Here is a 26,858-nt window from a genome sequence, read left to right as displayed (position 1 = left end):
TGTAATCCATACTGAGCCTGAGAGCGTCTGTGTCTGCCTCCTGAAATATCTACAGAGATTTAGAATGTTTAAACTATACTATATATACCTGCTATCTGATGATACTGTACACTTTTTCTACTTTTTATATTCTTGTCTAATCCATACTGAGCCTGTGAGCGTCTCTGTGTGACTGATGGAATATATAGGGAGATTGACAATTATTCTTTGACTGTTTAGAGCTGTACGCTTCTGATACAGTACCATATAGCTGATGTTATTTTGGGGTCATTTTCTTCAAAATTTTGAAGTTTGGTGGAAGAGGCCGCGGATGTGGACGTTGGGGGGCCAGGTGGTGCTGATGGTGGTGGTGCATCTTCTGGTAGTGGCAAAAGCACAATAGCAGCTAAGGCAGGAGGTGTTGAGCCTGCGTCATGGTCTGGCTCTGGAACGCCTGGAAGGCTACCTTTTCTGGGAGTAGGTTAACCGCTTTTAAAGCCAGAGCATTAGGAACTGGTTTTGGCTTACATTGCCGAAACAGACTCCCGCAAATATGCCCTCCTCTTCTGAAGTTTCAAAAAATGCAAGCACTGAGTCATCAAGTGCTGGCTCCTGGTCAGGAAGAACACCTTTCTTTGTGTCCTTCACCTCCAACAAAAGTGAATGATGCAGCAGGCCACACTTCACATTAGTCCATGTAGCTCTTTCTATCATACCATGCCTGGGTTATCAAGTCAAATCGTGAATTCCCCAGTCCAAGATGAATCTGACATGGAGTGTGGGTGGCCAGCCAGGGCAGTGGGGTTAATCGGTACCGGGCCGGTGTCTCAGAGGGATGTGTCACGTTGGTGGTGATGACCCGTTCCGTGGCCCTGGGCGTCCATGCAAAGGGGTGAATAACGTTTATATGTGAATGATACGTGACGCCACCTGTGGTTTCTGATTAGATTGACCCGCTCTGCAGTGTCGCTTCTCTAGGACAGATGTTGTGGTGCAGCTAAGATGTAGAAGCCCTTCACAGGTAGGGCCGTAGTCGCAGGGCAGATGAAAGAGTTGGTAGATGGTGTGCAGTGCAGGATGTAGCAGAACCGTGCACCAGGCGCAGGAGAAAGATGACAAACACAGTTGTGCAGTTCCTTTACCTGTACTTGGTAAGTGCCGTCCAGGACCCAGAGAACAGATGGAGAAGGAGTTGGTCAGCCTGGAAGCAAGTTTGGAATTCTCTCTCTGCAGATAGGTAGTGTGGCCTCCGTTCTAGCACTTATCTGAGGTACTCCCAGTGCTGAGTTCACTGAAGTTCCCCCGTTGACTCTCTTTTGGAACTTTCTCAAATGGCAGGCAGCCATAGCCTTTTCCTTCTAGCTCACACACGTCACTGCTGGGGCCTCCGAGCCGTATTTGGGAACAGAGCATTTATAGCTGCTACTTCCTCCGGTTTCTGCTGCAGGACCGTCAGTGTCCCTACAAACTCGGAGACCAGAATCCGGACCATGCGCTCCAGCTAGGAGTGAGCCTTAACTCTGCTCATCCTCCAGCTCCCCTTCTCACATCCAAACATTTTCCTTCCCTTTACAGACTGCCCTAACTTACCTCCTCCCGACCACAGAGAGCAGCTCCTCAGCAGTCAGGTTCAGAGGTCTCCCTGCTGGCCTGGAGTGGGAACTGTGTTGTGTGTTGGTTTAACTGCTAGAGAGATCCTTCATTGCTCCCAAGCATGACATCACACTCCCTAGGAGGAAGGTAATGCCACTGTGGCGACCGTACTCCTGGGGGCGCCACAAGTGCACTGATGCCCAGCCACTGCTAGATGATTCTGCTGGTACATTGACCCAGACCATTACATTCCCCTCGCACTCTACACAGCCAGAATCTGACCCTGATGAAACTCAGGTTCCCCTTCCCGCATAATATACCACCTTACACGGTGACAAAGAGGAAGGTGCAGATGAAAGTGCTGGTTCCTTGAGCAGGTGGGGGGGCATACTCATGGGTGACGGCACTGGCACAGGGCCCCTCATAGTACGCAAAAGTGTCTCTGCCGGTGGGAGGGCCCACCCGCCGTCAGACGCACCGCCGTACTATGAGGGGCCCTGTGCCAGTGCCATCACCAACGAGTGGGCCCCCCCTGCTTGCTCAGGATCACAGCACTTGCAAAGTTGAAATGCTCCACCGCCGTGACGTCTTCCGCGTTTCCTGACAGTGACATTTTGGTCAGAGAGCGCGATGGCATCACGTCTGTACGCCATCTGTCTAAACAGTCCAAGCGCAGTGAGATGGAAGATGGGGACAACGAGGAGTACAGACTAGTACAGGGATTCCCTAGCGAGGAGACTTATTTAATTGTTTTCAATGTTGGGACAGCAATTTTTGGGGAGCACTATACTCTGGAGAATGATATACTATATGAGGCCCACCATACACTGGAGCATTCCAAAGGTGGATATCAGACACTGGAGCGGCATTTACAGGGCCCATCATACACTGGAGCATTTGAAATGGGGCCCATTATATTTGGAGCATTATTTGGGCCCATAAGACAGTGGAGCTTCATCCAAGGGGACCAACATATACTGTAGCATTATGTGGAGCTCTTCATATACTGTTTCAAACATTATATGAGACCAATGATTCTGTATGGAGAAATATATGGGCCTCATTACTCTGTATGGCGCACTATGCGGTGGCCATAATACTGTATGGAGTAATATACTGTCCGGTTTTGGAGCTATTGGAGAATTTAAAATGGATATCAGTCATGAGATGTAAGAAATGAAGTATTTTTCATTGTACTATACAGCGATTTCTCTGCCGTATCAGAGGATCATGAATTGTGGCATGTGTTTAAGGAGCCCAGTGACACTCTTTGGCCCAGGGCCCATGAAAATCTGGAGCCAGCCCTACCCACCCTACAACTTTAGCTAAATAGCCCCCAGTTTTCAATGCCTAACTATTTTAAGGTTGACAAGCTTAAGTAATAAGAATTGATGTTTTTGGCATTAAAATGGGCCTGTAGGTGTTTTTCCTGTCCTTCACTCCCTGCCGACCTTGGTTCCCCATTGGGTTTTGTGTTTCAGTCGGCCTTCGACTTTTCACGATAATCGGCCGATTGCGTTCGACCCGACTTTTCAGAAAGTCGGGTTTCATGAAACCCGGCTCGACCCCAAAAATGGCAAAGTCGCTCATCTCTAATCAGCAGTCATTTTATATCTAACAAGAGAGCGGGCTATTTAATAAAAGAAGGAGCTGTGAACAACAAAAATAACAAGAATACTCTATGTAAGAGACAGCACTGTACATAACAGAGGAGGAAGCTATAAAATAAGGGACCGCACCATATATACAGTCATATTTTAAAGTTTGGGCACCCCTATTAATGTTAACCTTTTTTCTTTATAACAATTTTGTTTTTTGCAACAGCTATTTCAGCTTCATATATATAATAACTGATGGACTCAGTTATATTTTTGGATTCAAATGAGGTTTATTGTACTAACAGAAAATGTGCAATCTGCATTTAAACAAAATTTGACCGATGCAAAAGAATGGGCACCCTTATCATTTTCTTGATTTGAACACTCCTAACTACTTTTTACTGACTTCCTGAAGCACTAAATTGGTTTTGTAACCTCATTGAGCTTTGGACTTCATAGCCAGGTGTATCAAATCATGAGAAAAGGTATTTAAGGTGGCCACTTGCAAGTAGTTCTCCTATTTGATTCTCCCATGAAGAGTGGCATCATGGGCTCCTCAAAACAACTCTCAAATGATCTGAAAACAAAGATTATTCAACATAGCTTTTCAGGGGAAGGATACAAAAAGTTGTCTCAGAGATTTAACCTGTTAGTTTCCACTGTGAGGAACATAGTAAGGAAATGGAAGAACACAGGTACAGTTCTTGTTAAGCCCAGAAGTGGCAGGCCAAGAAAAATATCAGAAAGGCAGAGAAGAAGAATGGTGAGAACAGTCAAGGACAATCCACAGACCACCTCCAAAGACCTGCAGCATCATCTTGCTGCAGATGGTGTCACTGTGCATCGGTCAACAATACAGCACACTTTGCACAAGGAGAAGCTGTATGGGAGAGTGATGCGAAAGAAGCCGTTTCTGCAAGCACGCCACAAACAGAGTCGCCTGAGGTATGCAAAAGCACATTTGGACAAGCCAGTCACATTTTGGAAGAAGGTCCTGTGGACTGATGAAACAAAGATTGAGTTGTTTGGTCATACAAAAAGGCGTTATGCATGGAGGCTAAAAAACACAGAATTCCAAGAAAAACACTTGCTACCCACAGTAAAATTTGGTGGAGGTTCCATCATGCTTTGGGGCTGTGTGGCCAATGCCAGCACCGGCAATCTTGTTAAAGTTGAGGGTCGGATGGATTCAACTCAGTATCAGCAGATTCTTGACAATAATGTGCAAGAATCAGTGAAGAAGTTGAAGTTACGCAGGGGATGGATATTTCAGCAAGACAATGATCCAAAACACCGCTCCAAATCTACTCAGGCATTCATGCAGAGGAACAATTACAATGTTCTGGAATGGCCATCCCAGTCCCCAGACCTGAATATCATTGAACATCTGTGGGATGATTTGAAGCCGGCTGTCCATGCTCGGCGACCATCAAACTTAACTGAACTGGAATAGTTTTGTAAACAGGAAAGGTCACAAATACCTTCATCCAGGATCCGGGGACTCATTAATAGCTACAGGAAGCGACTAGAGGCTGTTATTTTTGCAAAAGGAGGATCTACAAAATATTAATGTCACTTTTATGTTGAGGTGCCCATACTTTTGCACCGGTCAAATTTTGTTTAAATGCAGATTGCACATTTTCTGTTAGTACAATAAACCTCATTTGAATCCAGAAATATAACTGAGTCCATCAGTTATTAGATATATGAAACTGAAATAGCTGTTGCAAAAAACAAAATTGTTATAAAGAAAAAAGGCTAACATTAATAGGGGTGCCCAAACTTTAACATATGACTGTAACTAGAGAGAATGGTATGTAATAAGGTACGGTATTATACATTACAAAAGAGGAAACTATGTAACTAAGGATGGTGTTAAACTATATTCTAAGGAACTGTTAGACATAATAAGTGAATACACTATATACTAAGTGACTGTGCTATACATAAGTGATTACATAAAAAGTGAAAAAGTGACTGCACTATATACTGAGGGATGGCACTATAGAAAAAAAGTGACTACACTATATACTAAGGGACTGTGTGCTATACATAATGAGTGAGTACACTATATACTAAGGGGCTGTGTTAAACATAAGCAATAATAAAGTCTTTCTCCTCCTCCCCCTGTTCCTAAATCCATTATAAATCCCCTTACCTCCCTTCCCAATCCCCCACACCCCTCATTGGCCTCCTCCCCCTGCATCCCATAATTGTCCTCTCCCCCACTCGATCATTGCTTTCTCCCCCACCACCCCATCATTGTACATTCCATCACCTCCATCATTGCCTTCTCCCTCACCAACTCCATTATTGTCCATTCCACCACCTCCCATCATTTCCTCCTCCCCATGACCTCCATCATTTCCCTTTCCACCATCATTGTCCTTTCCACTACCATCATCATTGCTTTTTCTCTCACACCCCCATCATTGCCCATTCCACCATCTCCATCATTTCCTCCTCCCCACCATCCCCATTATTGCCCTTTCCACCACAACCATCATTGTACTTTTTACTACCTTCATCATTGCTTTTTCCCCACCACCCCATCATTGCCTTCTTCCCCACCACATCCAGTATTGCCTCCATCCCCACCACCACCATCATTGTGCTTTCCAATGCCATTATTGCCTTCTCCCCACCACCCCCATCGGTGCAAATTCCACCACCTCCATCATTACTTTCTCCCCCACCACCCCCATCATTGCCCTTTCTATCACCCCATCATTGCCTTCTCCCCATCACCTCCATCATTGCCCTCTCCTCCAATGACACACACAGACACACACAGCACCATTCACCTCTCTGCATGTTCCCCTGCAGCGCTATGCATGCACACACACACACCACCACTCATCTCTACACACACACGTAGGTACACACACACGTATACACACACACAGCACCTCTCACCTCTCCGCACGCTCTCCCGCAGCCGCAGCATCACCGTCAGCTTCCTCTCTCTGGCACAGCCACAGAGGCGGTGCTGAATGATGTCATCCAGCAGCGCCGCTGACTTCTGTGTGAGACAGGAAGCAGGACGGAACCCTGCAGTTCCCCTGCCATTTTCTCTTGTAGGGAGCGGAGCTGAAGGGACAATTCCACCCTGCTCACCGCATATGAGCGCAATCTTGCCAGGGCCCCCCCAAGAGCCTCAGGGCCGGATAAACAGGCCACATTACCCTCATTATTAGTTGCCCTGCAGGGGCCCCCCAGAACCTCCGCACCGGCTGCACATGCGGTATGACTGCCCTTGCTGCAGCAGTAATTTCAGCAAAAGGTGGTCCTACAAAGTATTTACTTGGAGGGCTGAATACAAACGGATGTCACAATTTTCAGATTTATATTTTTAAATTAGTTTGAAAACCATGTATCATTTTATTTACACTTCACAAATGCTTGCTACTTTGTGTTGGTGTATCACATAAAATCCCAATAAAATACACTTAAGTTTGATGGTGTAATCTGAAAAAATGTGAAAAAGTTCATGGGGTTTGCATACTATTCCATTGCACTTCAGTTACTTACAGTACATTCATAGTTATGTAGGTTGAAAAAATATATAGGTTCATCATGTTTCATCTTTTGGCACCAGTTACACATTCTCTATTGCTAGAGATTGAGAGCTCAGTATTTGGTCAGTATTTAACATCAGTATTTGCAAGCCAAAGCCAGGAGTGGAACAGTCAGGGAAGACATATAATAGAAACACGTCACTACTTCTGCATTTTTCAGCAACTTCTGATTTTGGCTTGCAAATACTGATGTAAAATATGTAAAATACTGATCAGATTCATTGCTGAAAGTATGAATGTGTTCTTACAATAATTTCACTCCTGCCCAGGGAGCTTTAAATTTCCCTTAAGGTTTGCAGTGCTCTTGAGTGTTACAAGCCACATATTTAGATCCTTGTCCTGGGCTTCCAAATAAACAACACACTGGCATATAGCTCAGATTTTTTTCACCCTCAAATGGCTGTTGAAAACATGCATAGATTTCACACCCTGACAATGTTCCTCTTGAAGTTCATATTTAAATGGTAATAAACAACCAGAAAATAAAAAAGCTAAAGCAAATAAAGAAAAGACCATTCCTGATTCCTTCTTTTTATGTGTTTTTGTGTTAAACTTTGCAGTGATCTGGTTCCTTCCACTTAATTACAATACTTGCCCTACTCAGCAAGTCTTGCTTGAAGTCTCTGGAACTTGTAAAGTTAGCAAGCATCAACTACCATAATTAACTAATTAACACTGAGAAGATGGCAAAACCTTTTCTTCCTTTAACCAGAAATTTTAATCAACACAAAGTTGAACAAACAGACAATGTCCCAAAACAAATAAACCAATTGCAGTTATCACAGACTTTGGTTTTGTGTTAAGCTATGTACATATCTGCTTTATTCCACTTTATTGCGGTCCGGAGCTCTCCAAACAAAAATTGAATCCCCTAAACCTTTCTAAATACATTTCTAAGTATATATTCAATGTAGTGTAGTTGTATTACCATACTTACCAATTGCTGTCTTCCTGGGTGTGCAATGTTGCTTTGGTTCTCTTCAACGCTGCTTGACTTCAATTTTGAGTAGCTGGAAAACACAGGGGTTTCTGTGTAGACCAGTTATCGCTTTATCTATATCTTTTTTGTAAACTTATGGAGCCTTAAGGCCCTTTTACATTTAGCGATGCACGAGCGATCAGACCAGCGATCCGACCCGGTCAGGATCGCTGGTGCATCGCTAAATGATCGCTAGTGAGCTTTCATACAGAAAGATCTCACAGCGATGCAGCAGCGACGCAGCGCACGATACTCACCTTTCACACACAGCGATCCTGACGTCCTCCCGCCCACCTCCACGCGTCGCTCGTCGTCACAGCAGGAAGCCCCAGCAGGAAGCTGACGACGAGAAATGGAGTCGGACATTCTCGCGCGATCAGTGATGGACAGCGGGGGAGCCGGTCGGAGGTAAGTATCACACATAGCGATATCGCTATAACGTCACAAAATCGGTGACGTTATAGCGATATTGCTAGCGATATCGCTATGTGTAAAACCCCCTTTAGTATGAAGGAGCGGAGCTGTGCTGGAAACTGGGCAAGAAAGTGATTGTTAAGTATTTTTACAAAACTACGCTATTTTACATATGCTTTTAGAAAGGATTAGGGGATAACATTTTGTTGGGAGAGCCTCCTTAAATTGCTCATGAAGATATATTGATTGTTGCTATATGTCTCTCTGTTTCTTGGTGTGTCCTATCTATCTCTGTTTATAAAATTGAATGTGTGTGTGTGTCACCAACCAATCACGAAGCATCTTTCATTTCACCTGAGCTGTTTAAAAGAAGCTGAGCTGTGATTGGTTGCTATGAGCAAGTTTTCCTTGCAACCAATCACTAAGCATCTTTCATTTCACAAGAGCTGTTTTAAAGAAGCTGAGCTGTGATTGGTTGCTATGAGCAACAGTTTTCTCACTCCACGACAACACCTCAGCAGACAGTGACTGGGTGGAGGAATCTAACATCCTCAGAAACATAAGCTCCCAGCCATTGTCTGCCCCCCCAGAAAGTAGCAGAGAGCACATGATAGAAATGAATTCCCCCTCCCGTTCCTATATACCCATCACACATCCTTCATCCCATAGGCACATCTTCCCTCTTAAAGGAATCTCCGGTATGGAAGTTAGGACCGTTCCACTCAGCGCTGTGGTTCTGAACCCAGGGCCTCTTAAAGGGATCATTGGTTTGGAAGTTAGGACAATTCCACTCAGTGCTCTGGTTCTGACCCCAGGCCTTTCTTAAAGGGATCCCCGTGTTAGGGGCTTGTGGAACACACCAAATAATAATAAAGCAAAGACAAGGTGCGTACACAGCCCGGGGTCCACCGTGCAGAGATGTTATCTGCTGCCAGGTAATGGTGGATGCAAGATGGTGGTATAACAAACACACATGGGTTAACCTCACCGGGTATGTAAAAAGGCGGACCCTGCTGCTTCACAGAGCCGCAGTACCGCAGGGAGAACGCTAGTGTTTTGGTCACAGGACCCTGCCCCAGAAGCACGGGGTTAGAGTCCCTCTAGACCCACTGGCATTTGGCACAGCAACCACGGTACGAGGAAAAGCAAAGATTAGACCGCACGAAGTGCATGCAGCACCACTCTGGTGGGCGCCACTAGCGAGCCTAAGCTTAGGACCGGAAAGCGCACTAATTGCGCATGGCGCCGCTCTGATGGACGATGCTGAGAATGCGGTACAGTCATGCCTCGTGCTGGATGGCACAATCTGGCGCTAACACGTGTGCAGAGAAATGGGAGCACTGTGGCGCATAGGCAATGCCACTACTAGGCGCTGACTCTAACTCCAATAACCCTATAAAATGCACAACCAAAGGAAGGGAATCATAAGGAGTCAGTCACCAGAAACATGCATCCATCATCTTACACACAAGTACAAAATTCAATACTAGCGCATGGCCGGGTGGCCATGTGAAGCTTTTATAGTTGCAGCCTTTTGGGACCTACCTAGTGGTCCAATTGGAGCAGCAACAGGACCTGAGCATGTGACCTCCGACCTCCAATGAGAGGTTGTCCCACGGGCATGCTCAGTGGACCGAAAGAGGGACTTAGTTCCAGGAGCTGCTTGCTGCTGGCTAGTGTGGATTGCTATAGCTGGACCACCAGGAGTGGCAGCAGCAACCAAACCAACAGTACTAGGCTGGGCAAGATGCCGGGTTCGACGTCTCTGCTGAGCAGCCTCCTCTGCGATTGGGAAAGAATGGGAGACTGCAGAAGGCAAGGCTCGGGATTCCTCCTGTGCAGGGGAAGAAACCTGACGCCTAACACCCCGGTATTGAAGTCAGGGTAATTGCCTTCAAATGCTCTGGTACTGACCCCAGGCCTCTATTAAAGGGATCATTGGTATGGAAGTCAGGGCAAATACAACCAGCACTTTGATTTTGACCCCAGGCCTCTCTTAAAGGGATCCCCGGTATGGAAGTTAGGAATATTCCACTCAGCGCTGTGGTTCTGAACCCAGGGCCTCATAAAGGGATCATTGGTATGGAAGTTAGGACAATTCCACTCAGCACTCTGGTTCTGATCTCAGGCCCCTCTTAAAGGGATCCCAGGTATGGAAGTGAGGGCATATCCACTCTGCAGTCTGATTCTGACCCCAGGCCTCTCTTAAAGGGATCCCCGGTATGGAAGTTAGGGTAAATCCCTCAGCGCTCTGATTCTCAACCCAGGCTTCTAATTAAGGGATCATTGGTATGGAAGTCAGGGCAAATCCACTCAGCGCTCTCTTTCTGATGCCAGGCCTCTCTTAAAGGGATCCCCGGTATGGAAGTTAGGGTCATTCCACTCAGCACTCTGGTTCTGACCCCAGGCTGACGGGATGATATAGTAGTCCGGTGGCTCTTGCTGATGGGATGATGTGGGATATTATGGGTAGTAGTTCGGTGGCTTTGACGGGATGATGTGGAATATTAGTAGTCCGGTGGCTCTTGCTGAGGGGACGATGTGGAATATTAGGGGTAGTAGTCCGGTAGCTCTGGCTGACAGGATTGTGTGGGATATTATAGTCAATGTGGCTATGCGGAGTAGGCAGGGCTGTACACTCAGCTTTATATATATATATATATAGAGATAATCATTATAATTTGTTATAACTAACCGTAGTTAGTTACTATGCCCGTGCAACCCCGGGCTCTTCAGCTAGTATATATTAATGTGGATTTGTAAGTGTGGTCCATAGTATACATGAAAAAAAAGATGTCTGTAAAAGGTTCAAATTTTGAAAAACTTCCCATAGCCTTCTGTTTGAGAAAGCAAATTACTCGTTATAATGAAATGATCTGTGCACAACTACAACGGGGATAAGGGCTCATGCTCACATGCCCTAACCCTCACCCTAGCCTTAACCCTAGCCCTAACCCTAACCCTAATGGGAAAATGGAAATAAATACATTTTTTTTAATTTTATTATTTTTGCCTATCTAAGGGGGTGATAAAGGAGGGTTTAATTTACTATTTATACCAGGTTTTTATGTTTGGCAGCTGTCACACGCTGAAAGACTCTTTTTATTGCAAAAAATAGTTTTTGCATCACCACATTTTGAGAGCTATAATTTTTCCATGTTTTGGCCCAAAGAGTCATATGAGGTCTTATTTTTTGTAGAATGAGTTGACGTTTTAATTGGTATCATTTTCGGGCATGACATTTTTTGATCGCTTTTATTACAATTTTTGGGAGGCAGAATGAACAAAAACCAGCAATTCATGAATTTCTTTTGGATGGCACGCTAACACCATTCCGCGTGTGGTAAAATTGATAAAGCAGTTTTATTTTTCGTGTTTGTACGATGACAGCGATACCTCATTTATATCATTTTTTTATGTTTTGACGCTTTTATACAATAAAAACAATTTTATATAAAAAAATAATTATTTTTGCATCTCCTTATTCTGCGAGCTATAATTTTTAAAATTTTTTCACTGATGATTCTGTATGGTGGCTCGTTTTTGCAGGACACGATGATGTTTTCAGCGGTTCCATGCTTATTTATATTTGTCTTTTTGATCGTGTGTTATTGCACTTTTATTTCGGCGGAATGATGACAGAGCATTGTTTTTTGCCTTGTTTTTTTTGAAGGGGTTCACTAAAGGGGTTAACTAGTGGGACAGTTTTATCGGGTGGGTCATTACGGACGCCGTGATACTAAATATGTGTATTTTTATTGTTTATTTTTATTTACATAAAGAAATGAATTTATTGGGGAATATTTTATTCTTTATTTAGGAATTTTTTAAAAATTATTTTTACACATTAATTTTTTTTACTTTATTACATTGTACTAGGGTGGAACATTACTATATAAAGTCCGATCACTGATCTGACACTTTGCACTGCACTGTGTCAGATCAGCGAGCTGACAGACAGTCACAAACACATGCGCGATACACACAGCGAACAAGTCTGAGATGGGTATACCTTGACGTTTGGTAGAGCGGCTAAGTATACATTTTATGCAAAAATAAGTATCAACAAAATAACCTGTTTTGTTGTCATCTTTTTACTAGCACTTACTGTTTACTGTTACTTTTTTGCAACAGAGTATATATACATTTGTTTAACTGTGTTTCTCTCTGTTTCAATCTGACAGGCAGTGTAGGAGGCTTCTCAGTGCCTGCTCTCAGCAGGCACTGAGAAGACACCTCCCTGCAGGACCCAGAAGGACCCCGTGGCCATCTTGGATCCGGGAGCCTGCAAGGAGGAGGCCCTCAGAACAATGCGATCACAATGCCCCCTCTCTGCCCGATGCTTCCCTATGCCACCGGAACACTGCAGTCATGTTTGATCGCAGTGTGCCGGGGGTTAATGTGCCGGGAGTGGTCTGTGACCACTCCTGGCACATAGCGCTGTGTGTCAGCTGTGATAATCATCTGACACCCGGCCACGATCAGCTGCGCTCCCCCTCACAAAGATGGCCACACACTGAACCTCATCTTCACCCACCTCTGTTACCAATCTAACCTTTCTAACTCACTTCTACCTCTTTCTGACCACAACCTAGCTACATTCTCTTCCCTCTCCTCTCCATGTGCACGATCTCCATTCCACAAATTTGCCAATCCTTGCAGAAATCTCAAACACCTTGACCTAAACTCACTCTCCAAATTCCTCCTCCCTCTTACAGACATACAGTACAGACCAAAAGTTTGGACACACCTTCTCATTCAAAGAGTTTTCTTTATTTTCATTACTATGAAAATGTAGATTCAATCTGAAGGCATCAAAACTATGAATTAACACATGTGGAATTATATAATTAACAAAAAAGTGTGAAACAACTGAAAATATGTCTAATATTCTAGGTTCTTCAAAGTAGCCACCTTTTGCTTTGATTACTGCTTTGCACACTCTTGGCATTCTCTTGATGAACTTCAAGAGGTAGTCACGAGAAATGGTCTTCCAACAGTCTTGAAGGAGTTCCCAGAGATGCTTAACACTTGTTGGCCCTTTTGCCTTCACTCTGCGGTCCAGCTCACCCCAAGCCATCTCGATTGGGTTCAAGTCTGGTGACTGTGGAGGCCAGGTCATCTGGCGTAGCACCCTATCACTCTCTTATATAGAAAATAAGACATATTTTCAGTTGTTTCACACTTTTTTGTTAATTTTATAATTCCACATGTGTTAATTTATAGTTTTGATGCCTTCAGGGTGAATCTACAATATTCATAGTCATGAAAATAAAGAAAACTCTTTGAATGAGAAGGTGTGTCCAAACTTTTGGTCTGTACTGTACATTCCTTACACAAGGCAGACCATGTGGCTGCTTTATATAACACCACAACAGCTGCAGCTCTCGAATAGGTAGCCCCCCTTACACCTACCGAAGCTTGTACACTCAACAAGTCTGACTAAAGAACTGAGGTGGATGTCCAGGGTTGGAATTTCCAGAGATGGAAAAGATCCCACTCCAGTGAGCACTTTATCACATTCAAACAGCCCCACATTACTTTCAAGTCCATGCTCACTGCAGAAAAACAAACTTAATTTTCAGAGCTTATATCCTCCCTGTCTCACAACCCTAAACAGCTATTAAGCACTTTCAATTCTCTCCTTCATCCCCCAGTACCTACTCCCTCTCCTTTCATTTCAGCTGAAGACTATGTCTCATTCTTCAAACAGAAGAATGATAACATCAGAGAATACTTTGGCCTACAGCCCCCACATAGCTACTCCTCCAAAACCAGCTTCTCCACTACTGCAGAAGATCAAATTTCCTCTTTACTCTTCAAATCACATTTCACCACCTGTGAACTTGACCTAATCCCATCCCACTTCATCCCAAACCACACCACAGTCTTCATCACAACCCTTAACCAATTCTTCCATCTATCACTAACAACTGGTGTCTTCCTCTCATGCGTCAATCATGCCTCAATCACACCCATCCTCAAAAAGCCCTCCCTTGACCCATCCTCTCTGTCTAGCTATCGCCCCATATCACTTTTCCCTATACTTCAAAACTACTGAAACAACATGTCCATTTTGAACTGTCCTCCCACCTCTCCTCCAGCTCCCTCTTTGACCACTTACAATCCTGCTTCCGACCACACCATTCTACTGAAACTGCACTGACTAAAGTCAACAATGTCATACTAACGGTTAAATCCAAGTGGCACTACTCTGCCCTTTCACCTGGATCTGTCATCAGCCATCAACAAAGTGGACCATTCCCTCTTACTACAGATTCTCTCATGTCTTGGCATCACAGACTTGGCCCTATCTTGGATTTCCTCATACCTAACAGACTGGACATTCAGTGTCTCCCACTCACACACCACCACCTCACTTCAGTCCTAGGTCCCCTACTCTTCTCCATCTACATCTTCAGCCTGGGACAGCTCATAAGAGTCCCACGGCTTTCACTATCACCTCTATGCTGATGAAACACAAATCTTCCTCTTTGGACCAATTTCACCTCCTTACTAATCAAAATCCCACAGTGTCTATCTGCTATTTCATCTTTATTCTCTGCTAGATTTCTAAAACTTAACATGGCTAAAACAGAATTCATCATCTTTCCACCTTCTCACTCAACTCCCCCAACAGACCTATCCATCAAAGTCAATGTCTTCCCACTCTCCCCAGTCCCGCAAGGTCGCTGCCTTGTGTTAATCCGCGACTCTGATCTCTTCTTCAAACCACACATCCGAGCCCTTTCCACTTCCTGCCGACTTCAACTAAAAAATATCTCTCGGATCCGCACATTCCTCAACCAAAACTCTGCAAAAACACCCTATGCATGCCCTCATCATCTCCCCCTTGACTACTGCAACCTCATGCTTTTTGGCCTCCCCTCTAACACTTTCACACCCCACCAATCTATCCTAAACTCTGCCCCGTGACTAATCCACCTATCCCACAATTATTCCTTGGTCTCTCCTCTCTGTCAATCCCTTCACTGGCTCACCGTTGCCCAGAGACTCCAGTTCAAAACCCTAACCTTGGCATACAAAGCCATCCACAACCTATCTCCTCCATACATCTGTGACCTAGTTTTCCGGTACTTAACTGCATGCAACCCCTGATCCTCACAAAATCTCCTCTACTTCCCTCTTTTCTCCTCTTCCCACAATTGCAAGCAAGAGTTTTCCTGTGCATCCCTCCTACTCTGGAACTCTCTACCCCAACAAATCAGACTCTAATCTATCTCTTTTAAACCTTCAAAAGGAACCTAAAGACATACCTCATCTGACAAGCCTAAAATCTACCGTAGTCCTCGATCCACCATGTTGCTGCACAAGTAGCTCTACCCTCACCTACTGTATCCTCACTCATCCCTTGTAGATTGTGAACCCTTGCAGGCAGGGTCCTCTCTCCTACAGTGCCAGTTGGTGACTCGTTCTGTTCAAGATTTTTGTATTTGTGCCACCTTCTTCAGGTTGACTGACTGCTCAATAACTAAACTACACAACCAATAAGTTGTCACTCGTGCAGAATAAGGTATAGCTAACAAGGTAAATAGAACTGGGAAGGAAGGGGCTAAGGAGTGCTACAATTTTTCCCAAGGCATTTTAACCTAGAAAAAGTCTCATGGTGCACCGCTGAGCTCAGTGAGTTCACCACAGTTCATAGTGAGAAATATCTTCTGGTGAAGTGCGGTGAACTTACTAAGCTTAGCGCTGCATCGTGAGGCTTTTTCTCACTGTGCTAGCAGTGATCTCACTGAGGTCACTGCATTTCATCGGCACACAGCCTTAGTGACCTAGGAACACAGCCTCAGTGACCTGTGCTAACCTCAAATACGTCAACACTAGTCACTAGCGCTTCGCTCGTAGCAGCTCATTCTGCTGTGGCCTTCAGCCTAGGCGTTCACATCTTGGCACCATCCCAAGTTGAAAAACGCTAATGGCAGACATGGATCAAGGTGTGGGATAGTATGTCGGACAGGTCAGGGATATGGTTGCTTTTATTTTTTTTTCAGAGAAGACCAGGGCTTCAATGGAATGGGCATTAGGTGAGTATTAATGTTGTTTATTATTTTCTGTTTTTTTACAGCTGGACAAGTGCTTCAATGGCATGAGTATAAGGTGAGTATAACTTTGCTTTTTATTTTTAAATAAAAAAGTAAAACTGTGTATTTTTTTCTAAATAAAGAACTTTATTCTGGCTGTGTGTTTATTTATAATCTGATTATGGGGTTAGTAATGGATAGGCATATTATAGATTTCAGCAGCCATAAAACAGCTGATATCAACCCCACAAATATTAACCATAATTGCCACCGCCAAAGATAAGTGGGATGAGCCAGATAAAGCACCAGAATTGGTGCATTTAAAAGATGAGCCTTTTCTGGGGAGGCTGCGGGCTGCTATTTTTAGGCTGGGGGAGGCAATATCCCCTTACCAGTTTGAGAACACAAGCCCCAGCTGTCTGCTCTAACTTGGCTGGTTTTCAAAAATGAGAAGGACCCCATGCCAAATTTTTTAATTATTTCATTAAATAATTTTAAAAAATGGCATGTGGACCTTTCTATTCTTAATAATCAGCCATATTCTTAATAACTAGCCATGATTAATCTCATGGCAGAGAGTTACAGCCGGCAGCTGTCAGTTTTGCCAACTGGTTATCAAAAATAGAGGGGAACCCAACCAGTGTTTTTTTTTATTTATAGTGCAGGCACACCTGATGAATACTCTTTTCAGCCAGAGCATGCTCTCACTGTTATCAGCAAAAAAAGGGGTAGGCTGATGGAAGAAGTAGTCTCATCAGCCGACACCTGTGAACAGAGGTAGACTTTTTACCATCGGTCACAGCTGCTGGCTCAGCTGTCATCTGACAGAGTGGGAGCCATAGTGCTCTGACCAGCAGTAATGATCTTCGTGCCGATTAGAGCCCATGTTTGCAGCACTGTCATACTGATGACAGTGTGGCAAACAATGGATGTTTCGGCCTCCACATTCATCTCAATGGGGTCCAGGCTTCGGGTACTGTTCTGGTACTCGAACATCTATGGGTTCGCCCATCAAGGCTAATTAGCAATGATTTCTGAAAATATTAGAATCATAGAATCATGGAATCATAGAATCGTAGAGTTGGAAGGGACCTCCTGGGTACATCTGGTCCAACCCCCTGCTCAAAGCAGGATTCGCTAAATCATCCCAGACAGATGTCTGTCCAGCCTCTGTTTGAATACTTCTATTGAAGGAGAACTCACCACCTCCCGTGGCAGCCTGTTCCACTCATTGATCACTCTAACTGTCAAAAGTTTTTTCTAATATCTAATTTGTGTCTCCTCCCATTCAGTTTCATCCCATTGCTTCTAGTCTTTCCTTGTGCAAATGAGAATAAAGATGATCCTTCTACAATGTGACAGCCCTTGAGATATTTGTAGACAGCTATTAAGTCTCCTCTCAGTCTTCTCTTCTGCAAGCTAAACATTCCCAAATCCTGCAACCTTTCCTCATAAGACAGGGTTTGCAGACCTGTCACCATTCTGGTTGCTCTTTTCTGAACTTGCTCCAGTTTGTTGATGTCTTTTTAAAATGTGGCACCCAAAACTGGACACAGTATTCCAGATGAGGTCTGACCAAAGAGGAGTAGAGGGTAATAATGACTTCAGGTGATCTAGACTGTATGCTTTTGTTAATACATCCTAAAATTGAATTTGCCTTTTTTGCTGCTGCATCACACTGTTGACTCATATTCAGTCTGTGATCTATTAGTATACCCAAGTCTTTTTCACATGTGCTGTTGCTTTGCCCTATTCCTCCCTTCTGTATATGCTTTTTCCAGTGTTATTGCCCAGATGTAGTACTTTGCATTTTTCCATGTTAAAAACCATTTTGTTAGTTGTTGCCCACTGCTCCAGTTTATTTATATCTTTTTGAATCCTCTCTCTCTCTTCTCTAGTATTAGCTATCCCTCCTAGCTTTGTGTCATCTGCAAATTTAATCAGTTTACCCTCAATTCCTTTATCTAAATTGTTGATAAAGATGTTGAACAATACCAGGCCCAGGACAGAGCCCTGTGATACCCTACTTGAGACATTCTTCCAACTGGATTTGCAGCCATTTACGACCACTCTTTGGATTCGATCACTAAGCCAGTTATGAATCCAGCTAACAGTTGCCTTGTCCATTCCATTTTTTCAATAAGGATTGTGTGAGATACTTTGTCAAATGCTTTGCTGAAGTCAAGATATACTATATCAACAGCATTTCCTTGATCCACCCAATCAGTGATACCATCATAGAAGGAAATTAAGTTAGTCTGACATGACTTATTAGTTACAAACCCATGCTGACTCTGTTTAATCACTTCATTCTTATCCAGGTACTTACATATACAGTGGGGAAAAAAAGTATTTAGTCAGTCAGCAATAGTGCAAGTTCCACCACTTAAAAAGATGAGAGGCGTCTGTAATTTACATCATAGTTAGACCTCAACTATGGGAGACAAACTGAGAAAAAAAAATCCAGAAAATCACATTGTCTGTTTTTTTTCATTTTATTTGCATATTATGGTGGAAAATAAGTATTTGGTCAGAAACAAAATTTCATCTCAATACTTTGTGATATATCCTTTGTTGGCAATGACAGAGGTCAAATGTTTTCTGTAAGTCTTCACAAGGTTGCCACACACTGTTGTTGGTATGTTGGCCCATTCCTCCATGCAGATCTCCTCTAGAGCAGTGATGTTTTTGGCTTTTCGCTTGGCAACACGGACTTTCAACTCCCTCCAAAGGTTTTCTATAGGGTTGAGATCTGGAGACTGGCTAGGCCACTCCAGGACCTTGAAATGCTTCTTACGAAGCCACTCCTTCGTTGCCCTGGCGGTGTGCTTTGGATCATTGTCATGTTGAAAGACCCAGCCACGTTTCATCTTCAATGCCCTTGCTGATGGAAGGAGGTTTGCACTCAAAATCTCACGATACATGGCCCCATTCACTCTTTCATGTACCCGGATCAGTCGTCCTGGCCCCTTTGCAGAGAAACAGCCCCAAAGCATGATGTTTCCACCACCATGCTTTACAGTAGGTATGGTGTTTGATGGATGCAACTCAGTATTCTTTTTCCTCCAAACACGACAAGTTGTGTTTCTACCAAACAGTTCCAGTTTGGTTTCATCAGACCATAGGACATTCTCCCAAAACTCCTCTGGATCATCCAAATGCTCTCTAGCAAACTTCAGACGGGCCCAGACATGTACAGGCTTAAGCAGTGGGACACGTCTGGCACTGCAGGATCTGAGTCCATGGTGGCGTAGTGTGTTACTTATGGTAGGCCTTGTTACATTGGTCCCAGCTCTCTGCAGTTCATTCACTAGGTCCCCCCGCGTGGTTCTGGGATTTGTGCTCACCGTTCTTGTGATCATTCTGACCCCACGGGGTGGGATTTTGCGTGGAGCACCAGATCAAGGGAGATTATCAGTGGTCTTGTATGTCTTCCATTTTCTAATTATTGCTCCCACAGTTGATTTCTTCACTCCAAGCTGGTTGGCTATTGCAGATTCAGTCTTCCCAGCCTGGTGCAGGGCTACAATTTTGTTTCTGGTGTCCTTTGACAGCTCTTTGGTCTTCACCATAGTGGAGTTTGGAGTCAGACTGTTTGAGGGTGTGCACAGGTGTCTTTTTATACTGATAACAAGTTTAAACAGGTGCCATTACTACAGGTAATGAGTGGAGGAAAGAGGAGACTCTTAAAGAAGAAGTTACAGGTCTGTGAGAGACAGAAATCTTGATTGCTTGTTTCTGACCAAATACTTATTTTCCACCATAATATGCAAATAAAATGAAAAAAAAACAGACAATGTGATTTTCTGGATTTTTTTTTCTCAGTTTGTCTCCCATAGTTGAGGTCTACCTATGATGTAAATTACAGACGCCTCTCATCTTTTTAAGTGGTGGAACTTGCACTATTGCTGACTGACTAAATACTTTTTTTCCCCACTGTATGTTGTTTAATAATTTGTTCAAAGATCTTTCCTTGTATAGAAGTCAGACTCACCGGTCTATAGTTGCCTGGGTCCACCTTCTTCCCCTTTTTGAAGATAGGAACAACATTTGCTCTTCTCCAGTCTTCTGGGACTTCTCCTGTTCTCCAAGAATTTTCAAAGATTATGGAGAGGGGTTCAAAATTTTCTTCAGCTATCTCCTTCAATACTCTGGGGTGTAATTCATCTGGACCTGGAGACTTGAATTCATTTAGGTTAGCTAAGTGTTTTCTCACTATCTTTCTGTTTATAGCTATCCTGGATTCTTCTATTCCCTTAATAGGACAGTGAAGAACAGTTTATGTTACATTTCCTTTCTGAGAGAAAACAGATGCAAAATAGGAATTTAAAGTTCAGCTTTCTCAACATCCTGTCTTACCATTTCATCATTTTCATCCTGTAAAAATCCTATAGCATCTTTGACTTTTATTTTACTTTTGACATATCCCCAAAATCCTTTATTATTGCTTTGACGTCTCTTGCAAGCCACAATTCATTGTCAGCTTTAATAATCTGATTTGTGCCCTGCAGGTTCTGCAGACAGCATTATATTCTTCTTTAGATATGCCTCCCTCTTTCCATTTTATAAACATTTCTTTCTTCCTTTTTAGCATGTGCTTAAGTTCTGTGTTCATCCATCCTGGTTTCCTTAAATGCTTTCTATACTTCCCCCTTTTTGGAATTGTTAACAATTGTGCTTTGAGAATTTCATTTTTCAAGATTTCCCTTCATTCCTGGACATTTTTGTCCTTAAGGATATCCATCCATTGGATCCCTCCAATTCTCTTTCTGAATCCCTTAAAATCTGCCTTTCTGAAGTCTAACTTTGAAGTCTGAGTCTTCACAGGTCTTCCTCCTCTAGTTATCCAAAATTCTAAAATAACATGGTCGCTACCTTCATGGCCAAGGATGGATTAGCAAAATAATAATTTGTATATAGAATATTTGACAAATGTACCCTTTTAAAAATATGGAATCTAAGTGCTGTCAGCTAAAAAATATAGTTTACATATGCATTAAAGCAAAATATTTGTTTATTTACAGTATGGGTCACAGGTTTGGACACACCTCTTTGTACAATGGTTATCCTTGTTCTTATTCATGTGTGCACATTTCAGTTTCAGACTGAAAGCAGTAAACAAAAAAGAAATACATATGGAACATGAATAAAGAAACATGTGAAACAGACCAGAATATGTGTTATACCTTCTATTACTGAAAGTAACCTACTTTTATTCTGATGACACCTTTGCATTTTTGGTATTTTTTCAAGCAGTTTCATCTTTTAGTCACTTGAAATGGCTTCCAATTAACATTGTCAAGGGTGCATGTGAAAAGTTAATTTGTGGAATCACTAGCCTTCATAAAGTTTTTGCCACATTAGGTGTGTTTTGCAGAGGCAGTGAAGGTGTATAGTTCCACACATGGCTGTGCCCTTTTCCCTAACTGTTCTAAGCCAAACATGGCAAGAATCACTCAACTAAGTAAAGAGAAAAAACAGTCCATAATTTCTTTAAGTATATTTGGAAATTTGTTAAAATGTTGAAGGTATCCAGAAGTGCAGTTATGAAAACCACCAATTGCTATGAAGAAATTGACTCTCATAAAGATGGTCCCAGGAAAGAAAGACAATTAATTAACTCTGCGACAGAGGATAAATTCATCAAAGTTACAAGCTTCAGAAAATACAGAAAATGTAAGCGGATGCATTACACATGTGTTGTCACGACACAGCTGTGGGGTGACCTGGGACCAGGGGCTCCTTCCCTGTCATTAACACTAGGGAGCACCCTAGCTCGTCCTACTCACTGGGAAACTCCTGAAGGTGAACATGCCAGGCACTCCACCCTTGCCTTATCTCCTGAGTAAGCCCTCCATCTGTTCTCCTCCCCCACCCAGGGAAGAAGGGCGATACTGTGCGCCGTAGTACACCAACCTGACAAACAAGGCAACAAGGGTTAACAGAAAACTCCAGGCATACAAAATATTCCTTCACATACACACGTGGTCAAAATTGTTGGTGCCCCTCGTTTAATGACAGAAAAACCCAAAATGGGCACAAAAATAACTTGAATCTGACAAGAGTAATAATAAATCAGAAATCTAAGAAAATGAACAAATGAAAGTCAGACATTGCTTTTCAACCATGCTTCCACAGAATTTAAAAAAATAAAACTCATGAAATAGGCCTGGACAGAAATGATGGTACCCCTGAAAATAATGTGACAAAAGGGACATGTTAAATCAAGGTGTGTCCACTAATTAGCATCACAGGTGTCTACAATCTTGGAATCAGTGAGTGGGTATGTATAACGGGCTACAGATACTCACTGTGCTGTTTGGTGACATTGTGTGTATCACACGCAACATGGACCAGAGAAAGCGAAGGAAAAAGTTGTCTCAGGAGATTGGAAAGAAAATTATAGCCAAACATGTTAAAGGTATAAGTTATAAGACCATCTCCAAGCAAATTGATGCTCCTGTGTCTACATTTGCAGAGATCACACCTTCCGTCATTGTATGAGCCAATGTGGACTTCATGGATGATGACCTAGGAGGATACCATTGTTGGGAAGAAATCATAAAAAAGCCAGACTAGAATTTGTCAAACTACATGTTGACAAGTCACAAAGATTCTGGGAGAATGCCCTATGGACAGATGGCATAAAAATTGAACTTTTTGGCAAGGCACATTAGCACTATGTTCACAGACGGAAAAATGAAGCATATCAAGAAAAGAACACTCTCCTTACTGTGAAACATGGAGGAGGTTCTGTTATGTTCTGTGGCTGCATTGCTGCATCTGTCACAGGGTGGCTAGAATCTGTGCAGGGTACACTGAAATCTCATGACTATCAATTGATTCTAGAGAGAAATGTGCTGCCCAGTGTCAGAAAGCTTGGTCATGGGTCTTACAGCAAGATAATGACCCAAAACACACAGCTAAAAGCATCCGAGAATGGCAAAGAGGAAAACATTGGACTATTCTGAAGTGTCCTTCTGTGAGCCCTGACCTAAATGCTATTGGGCATCTTTGGAAAGAGCTGAAACAGACGGCATGTTTCAGCTCTTTCAGCACAGTCACCAGACTTGAACCCAATCGAGATGGTTTGGGGTGAGCTGGACAGCAGAGTGAAGGCAAAAGGGCCAACAAATGCTAAGCATCTCTGGGAACTCCTTCAAGACTGTTGGAAGACCATTTCCTGTGACTACCTTTTGAAGCTCATCAAGAGAATGCCAAGAGTGTGCAAAGCAGTAATCAAAGCAAAAGGTGGCTACTTTGAAGAACTTAGAATATAAGACATATTTTCAGTTGTTTCACACTTTTTTGCTAATTATATAATTCCACATTTGCTAATTCATAGTTTTGATGCCTTCAGAGTGAATCTACAATTTTCATAGTTATGAAAATAAAGAAAACTCTTTGAATGAGAAGGTGTGTCCAAACTTTTGGTCTGTACTGTATATGAATCCTGAATACTTGCAGAAATAGTGCCAATCTGGGCAACCCCAGAAGGCAAAAAAGAGAGACAGAGTCCTGTAGGAGATCAGAGTATTTGCATGAGATACCTATAAAGATAGTGCCCCTATAAAAAGGGAGTACCCCTAAAATGAAAATAACCTGCATAGAAGAAAGCACCAAGGTAAGGCTTAGGGCTAAAATAGCCAGCAAGTCACCAACCAGGAGAGCACATGTCAGGGTGTCGGGGATAGCAAGGCAAATGGGACAGTGGTCCTGGGACCAAAGGTGATGTGGGGAGCCCCACGCGTATCGCTGCTGCTCACTGCTTCGTCACTTCCCCTGATTCTAGACATTCTAGACTTTATCACAGTCGGAAGTCCTAGTCTAGAGTCCACTTCTTAAGGGCTCAGCAATGTCACTGGTATAATACCATCCAAAATCCCCAGCCTAGAGTCTGTGTCCTAAGGTAGTAGTAGTTGGAAATCTCAACCTTTTGTGAAGATACTCGGCGTTCAGCATGCAACTGTTGTGAGAAGAGGTGTAGAGGACCAATTGGGGAAGAATGAGCAGTGAAGGTTTTCGAAGAAGTGAACAGTAAGATGAGTCACTGTTTTTATGTCTTTTAACCTGTTGCAGGTCCTTTATAGTACAGAAAAATGTCAGCCAGCCATCATTTTGCTGAATTTGCATAAAGCAAATTAAAATAAATCATAATTCTGGAGAATATGGTTTCAATTTCATTGATCTAAATTTGCCCAACTCTAGTGATGAGTGTATAGTCACTTGGAGAAAAAATACAGTATTAATTGTATATAATCAGAGATTCAACAACATTTTTTTCCAATGACTTAGATATTTTCTCCAATTGCAGTTAATATTCCCATTTCTTCTATCTGGACTAGACTAGCAAAAAATGCATCACTTTACTATCCTGTGTATCTTTACAGTTTACTGCCTAACCTCCTTACTTTTACACTACATAATTCCAATCAAACAGATTACCTCAATGAGAGCCAATATGTTTCTAATGTCACCGCCATGTCATACTGACTCTGGTTCCTACCAGCTTACTTAAATGTGCAGGTTTGCAACCCAGGAGAGGCATGCGTGCCCATTCACACAGTAGACTTATAGCACAAGAGAGGCATGTTTTAGATGGTAGGGATGATAAGACCCATCAGAGAAGTGTCACCTTGTCATGGTTGATGGGCTCACATGAATTGACCAATTTATTAGATAAGAACCTTTACTTTTGTAATTATTTTTTTTTTTTACTTTTTGCTACAATTTACTCAGCAATTATGATAGATTTTGTGTTTATATATACAGCTCGGGCAAAAATTAAGACACCACCACATCAAAACCCTGTCATGGGCAGCCCATTCTCCAGACCAGAACCCCATTGAAAACCTCTGAAATATAATCAACAGGATGATGGATAGTCACGAGCCATCAAACGAAGAAGAACTGCTTAAACTTTTGCCCCAGAAGCAATGTGAAAGACTTGTGGCAAGCATGCCAAGACGTATGAAAGCTGTTTTTAAAAATCATGTTTATTCCACAAAACATTGATTTCAGAACTCTTCCTGAGTTAAAACATTAGCATTGTTGTTTCTAAATGATTATGAACTTGTTTTCTTTGCATTATTTGAGGTATGAAAGCACAGGGTTTTTTAAAATTTTGACCATTTTTGTTTGTGAGAAAAAAATACAAAATTTTTTTGCTTGGAAATTCAGAGACATGTTGTCAGAAGTTTATAGACTAAAAGAACAATTTGCATTTTGCTCAAAAATATACCTATAAAGAGAAAAATCAGACAAACTGACCATTTGAAAGTGGTCTCTCAATTTTTGCCAGAGCTATATATTGGTCTTTAGAGAGTGCTGCTGCATGCTTCCTTTTTGCAAGTTATATATTCATTGCAGTAGGCACTTGTTCACACTATATAGAGGTGTAGGTCATGTTTTTTGTTCTCTGGCATAATGACTGTAGCAGTGTTCCTATTAAAATAACACCTATATGACAAACATAATACTCCATGAAAGTTAGTGACCCCTATGCAAATTATAATTTATGAATGACAGTCACAATGCCTCTATAGAAGTCACAATGACCCCACAACAGCCACAGATCCCCATGAAAAAATGATGTTTATGCAACCACAATGTCCTTATGCTAACTATAATGCCTACAAAACCAGTCACAAAGCCACTATCTTATTGGAATTACCCTTATGTATGCCATAATGCATCCTACATCTTCACAGTCACAATGCTCCCTTGGTATCCATAGTGCTCCATATCTGGCAAAAAGCAATCCCACATATACATGTAGCAGGCATGATTTAAGTCAATTGCAGCAAATGACTTTGAGATGAACTTCAGTAAATTAGAGATAGAGAAGCAACTGGGACCTAATGGTAAAGACTCCAGAATAGCTTGTGCTGTTACTTTTTACACCTGGGGAAATTGATTGTTCAATTTGACATGCTAAATATGAGAATGGCTGCTATGCTAAGATTTCTCTTTTCTTTATTATTTGTGTTGTCTTTCTCCTTTTTAATTTAATAAAGCTGTTTTATTTTGCAGTTATTGTCATGAGAATCAGTGGAGATGTACACACCATACCTGTCTTGTTGAGCCAGAATTTATTAACTTTATTAATAAAGGCGACTTTGGGTGAGAAAATGAAAAATTCATATAATCCAAATTCTCCCTCTCTCATGTAAAATATATGAAAAAAGTGGAAATGGTGAATGTTTGCAGTCATTATTTTCTGTCTTTGATAGGTCTTATAACAGCACTATCCTAGAACTCTACAAAATTTTCTCAAAGTAAAACTTAGTACAATCAGAAACAGCAGATATGTTGGTCAGCAAGCTCTAATTGATGAGCACTGAAATCATTGTCAAAACGCTAACTATAATTAAACATCCATATACTGATGGAGTAAAAGTAGTAAAATAGAAATTTATGGCAGTTATTTTAGCTTTGCATTTGATCAGTCATTTGGTTGCTTTTGGATGCAATTAAGAGAATGATCTTCCTGTGTTAGCAAGAGCTGTGATTCAGTATCTCAATTTCCTTCCACAATCTAAGTTTAATTTGTTTTTGATGAAAACTAACCTGGTCAGCAATAGGGAGAAATTCCACATGTTAAATAATATATTCTATGTACAGAATATGTGCTAGCATGATATAACCAAAAGTAAACCAATAATATTTGTTT

General features: G+C 42.3%; 1 protein-coding gene across 2 annotated transcripts in view; it reads left to right on the top strand.

Moving 5' to 3' along the window:
• The window catches only part of TINAG (tubulointerstitial nephritis antigen), a 152,234-nt gene that overhangs the window by 26,396 nt on the left and 98,980 nt on the right, over positions 1-26,858 (top strand). For both annotated transcript variants that reach the window (XM_073589141.1, XM_073589142.1), the window contains exon 3: positions 26,219-26,308. In XM_073589141.1, the coding sequence (XP_073445242.1) occupies positions 26,219-26,308 (90 nt within the window). The remainder of the gene's footprint in view (positions 1-26,218; positions 26,309-26,858) is intronic.

The sequence above is a fragment of the Dendrobates tinctorius genome, unplaced genomic scaffold (genome assembly GCF_039654945.1).
Source record: "Dendrobates tinctorius isolate UK_male_01 unplaced genomic scaffold, ASM3965494v1 ptg000107l, whole genome shotgun sequence".
NCBI lineage: Eukaryota > Metazoa > Chordata > Amphibia > Anura > Dendrobatidae > Dendrobates > Dendrobates tinctorius.
The sequence above is the reverse complement of the archived record's forward strand: the minus strand, read 5'-3'. Positions and strand labels throughout refer to the sequence as shown.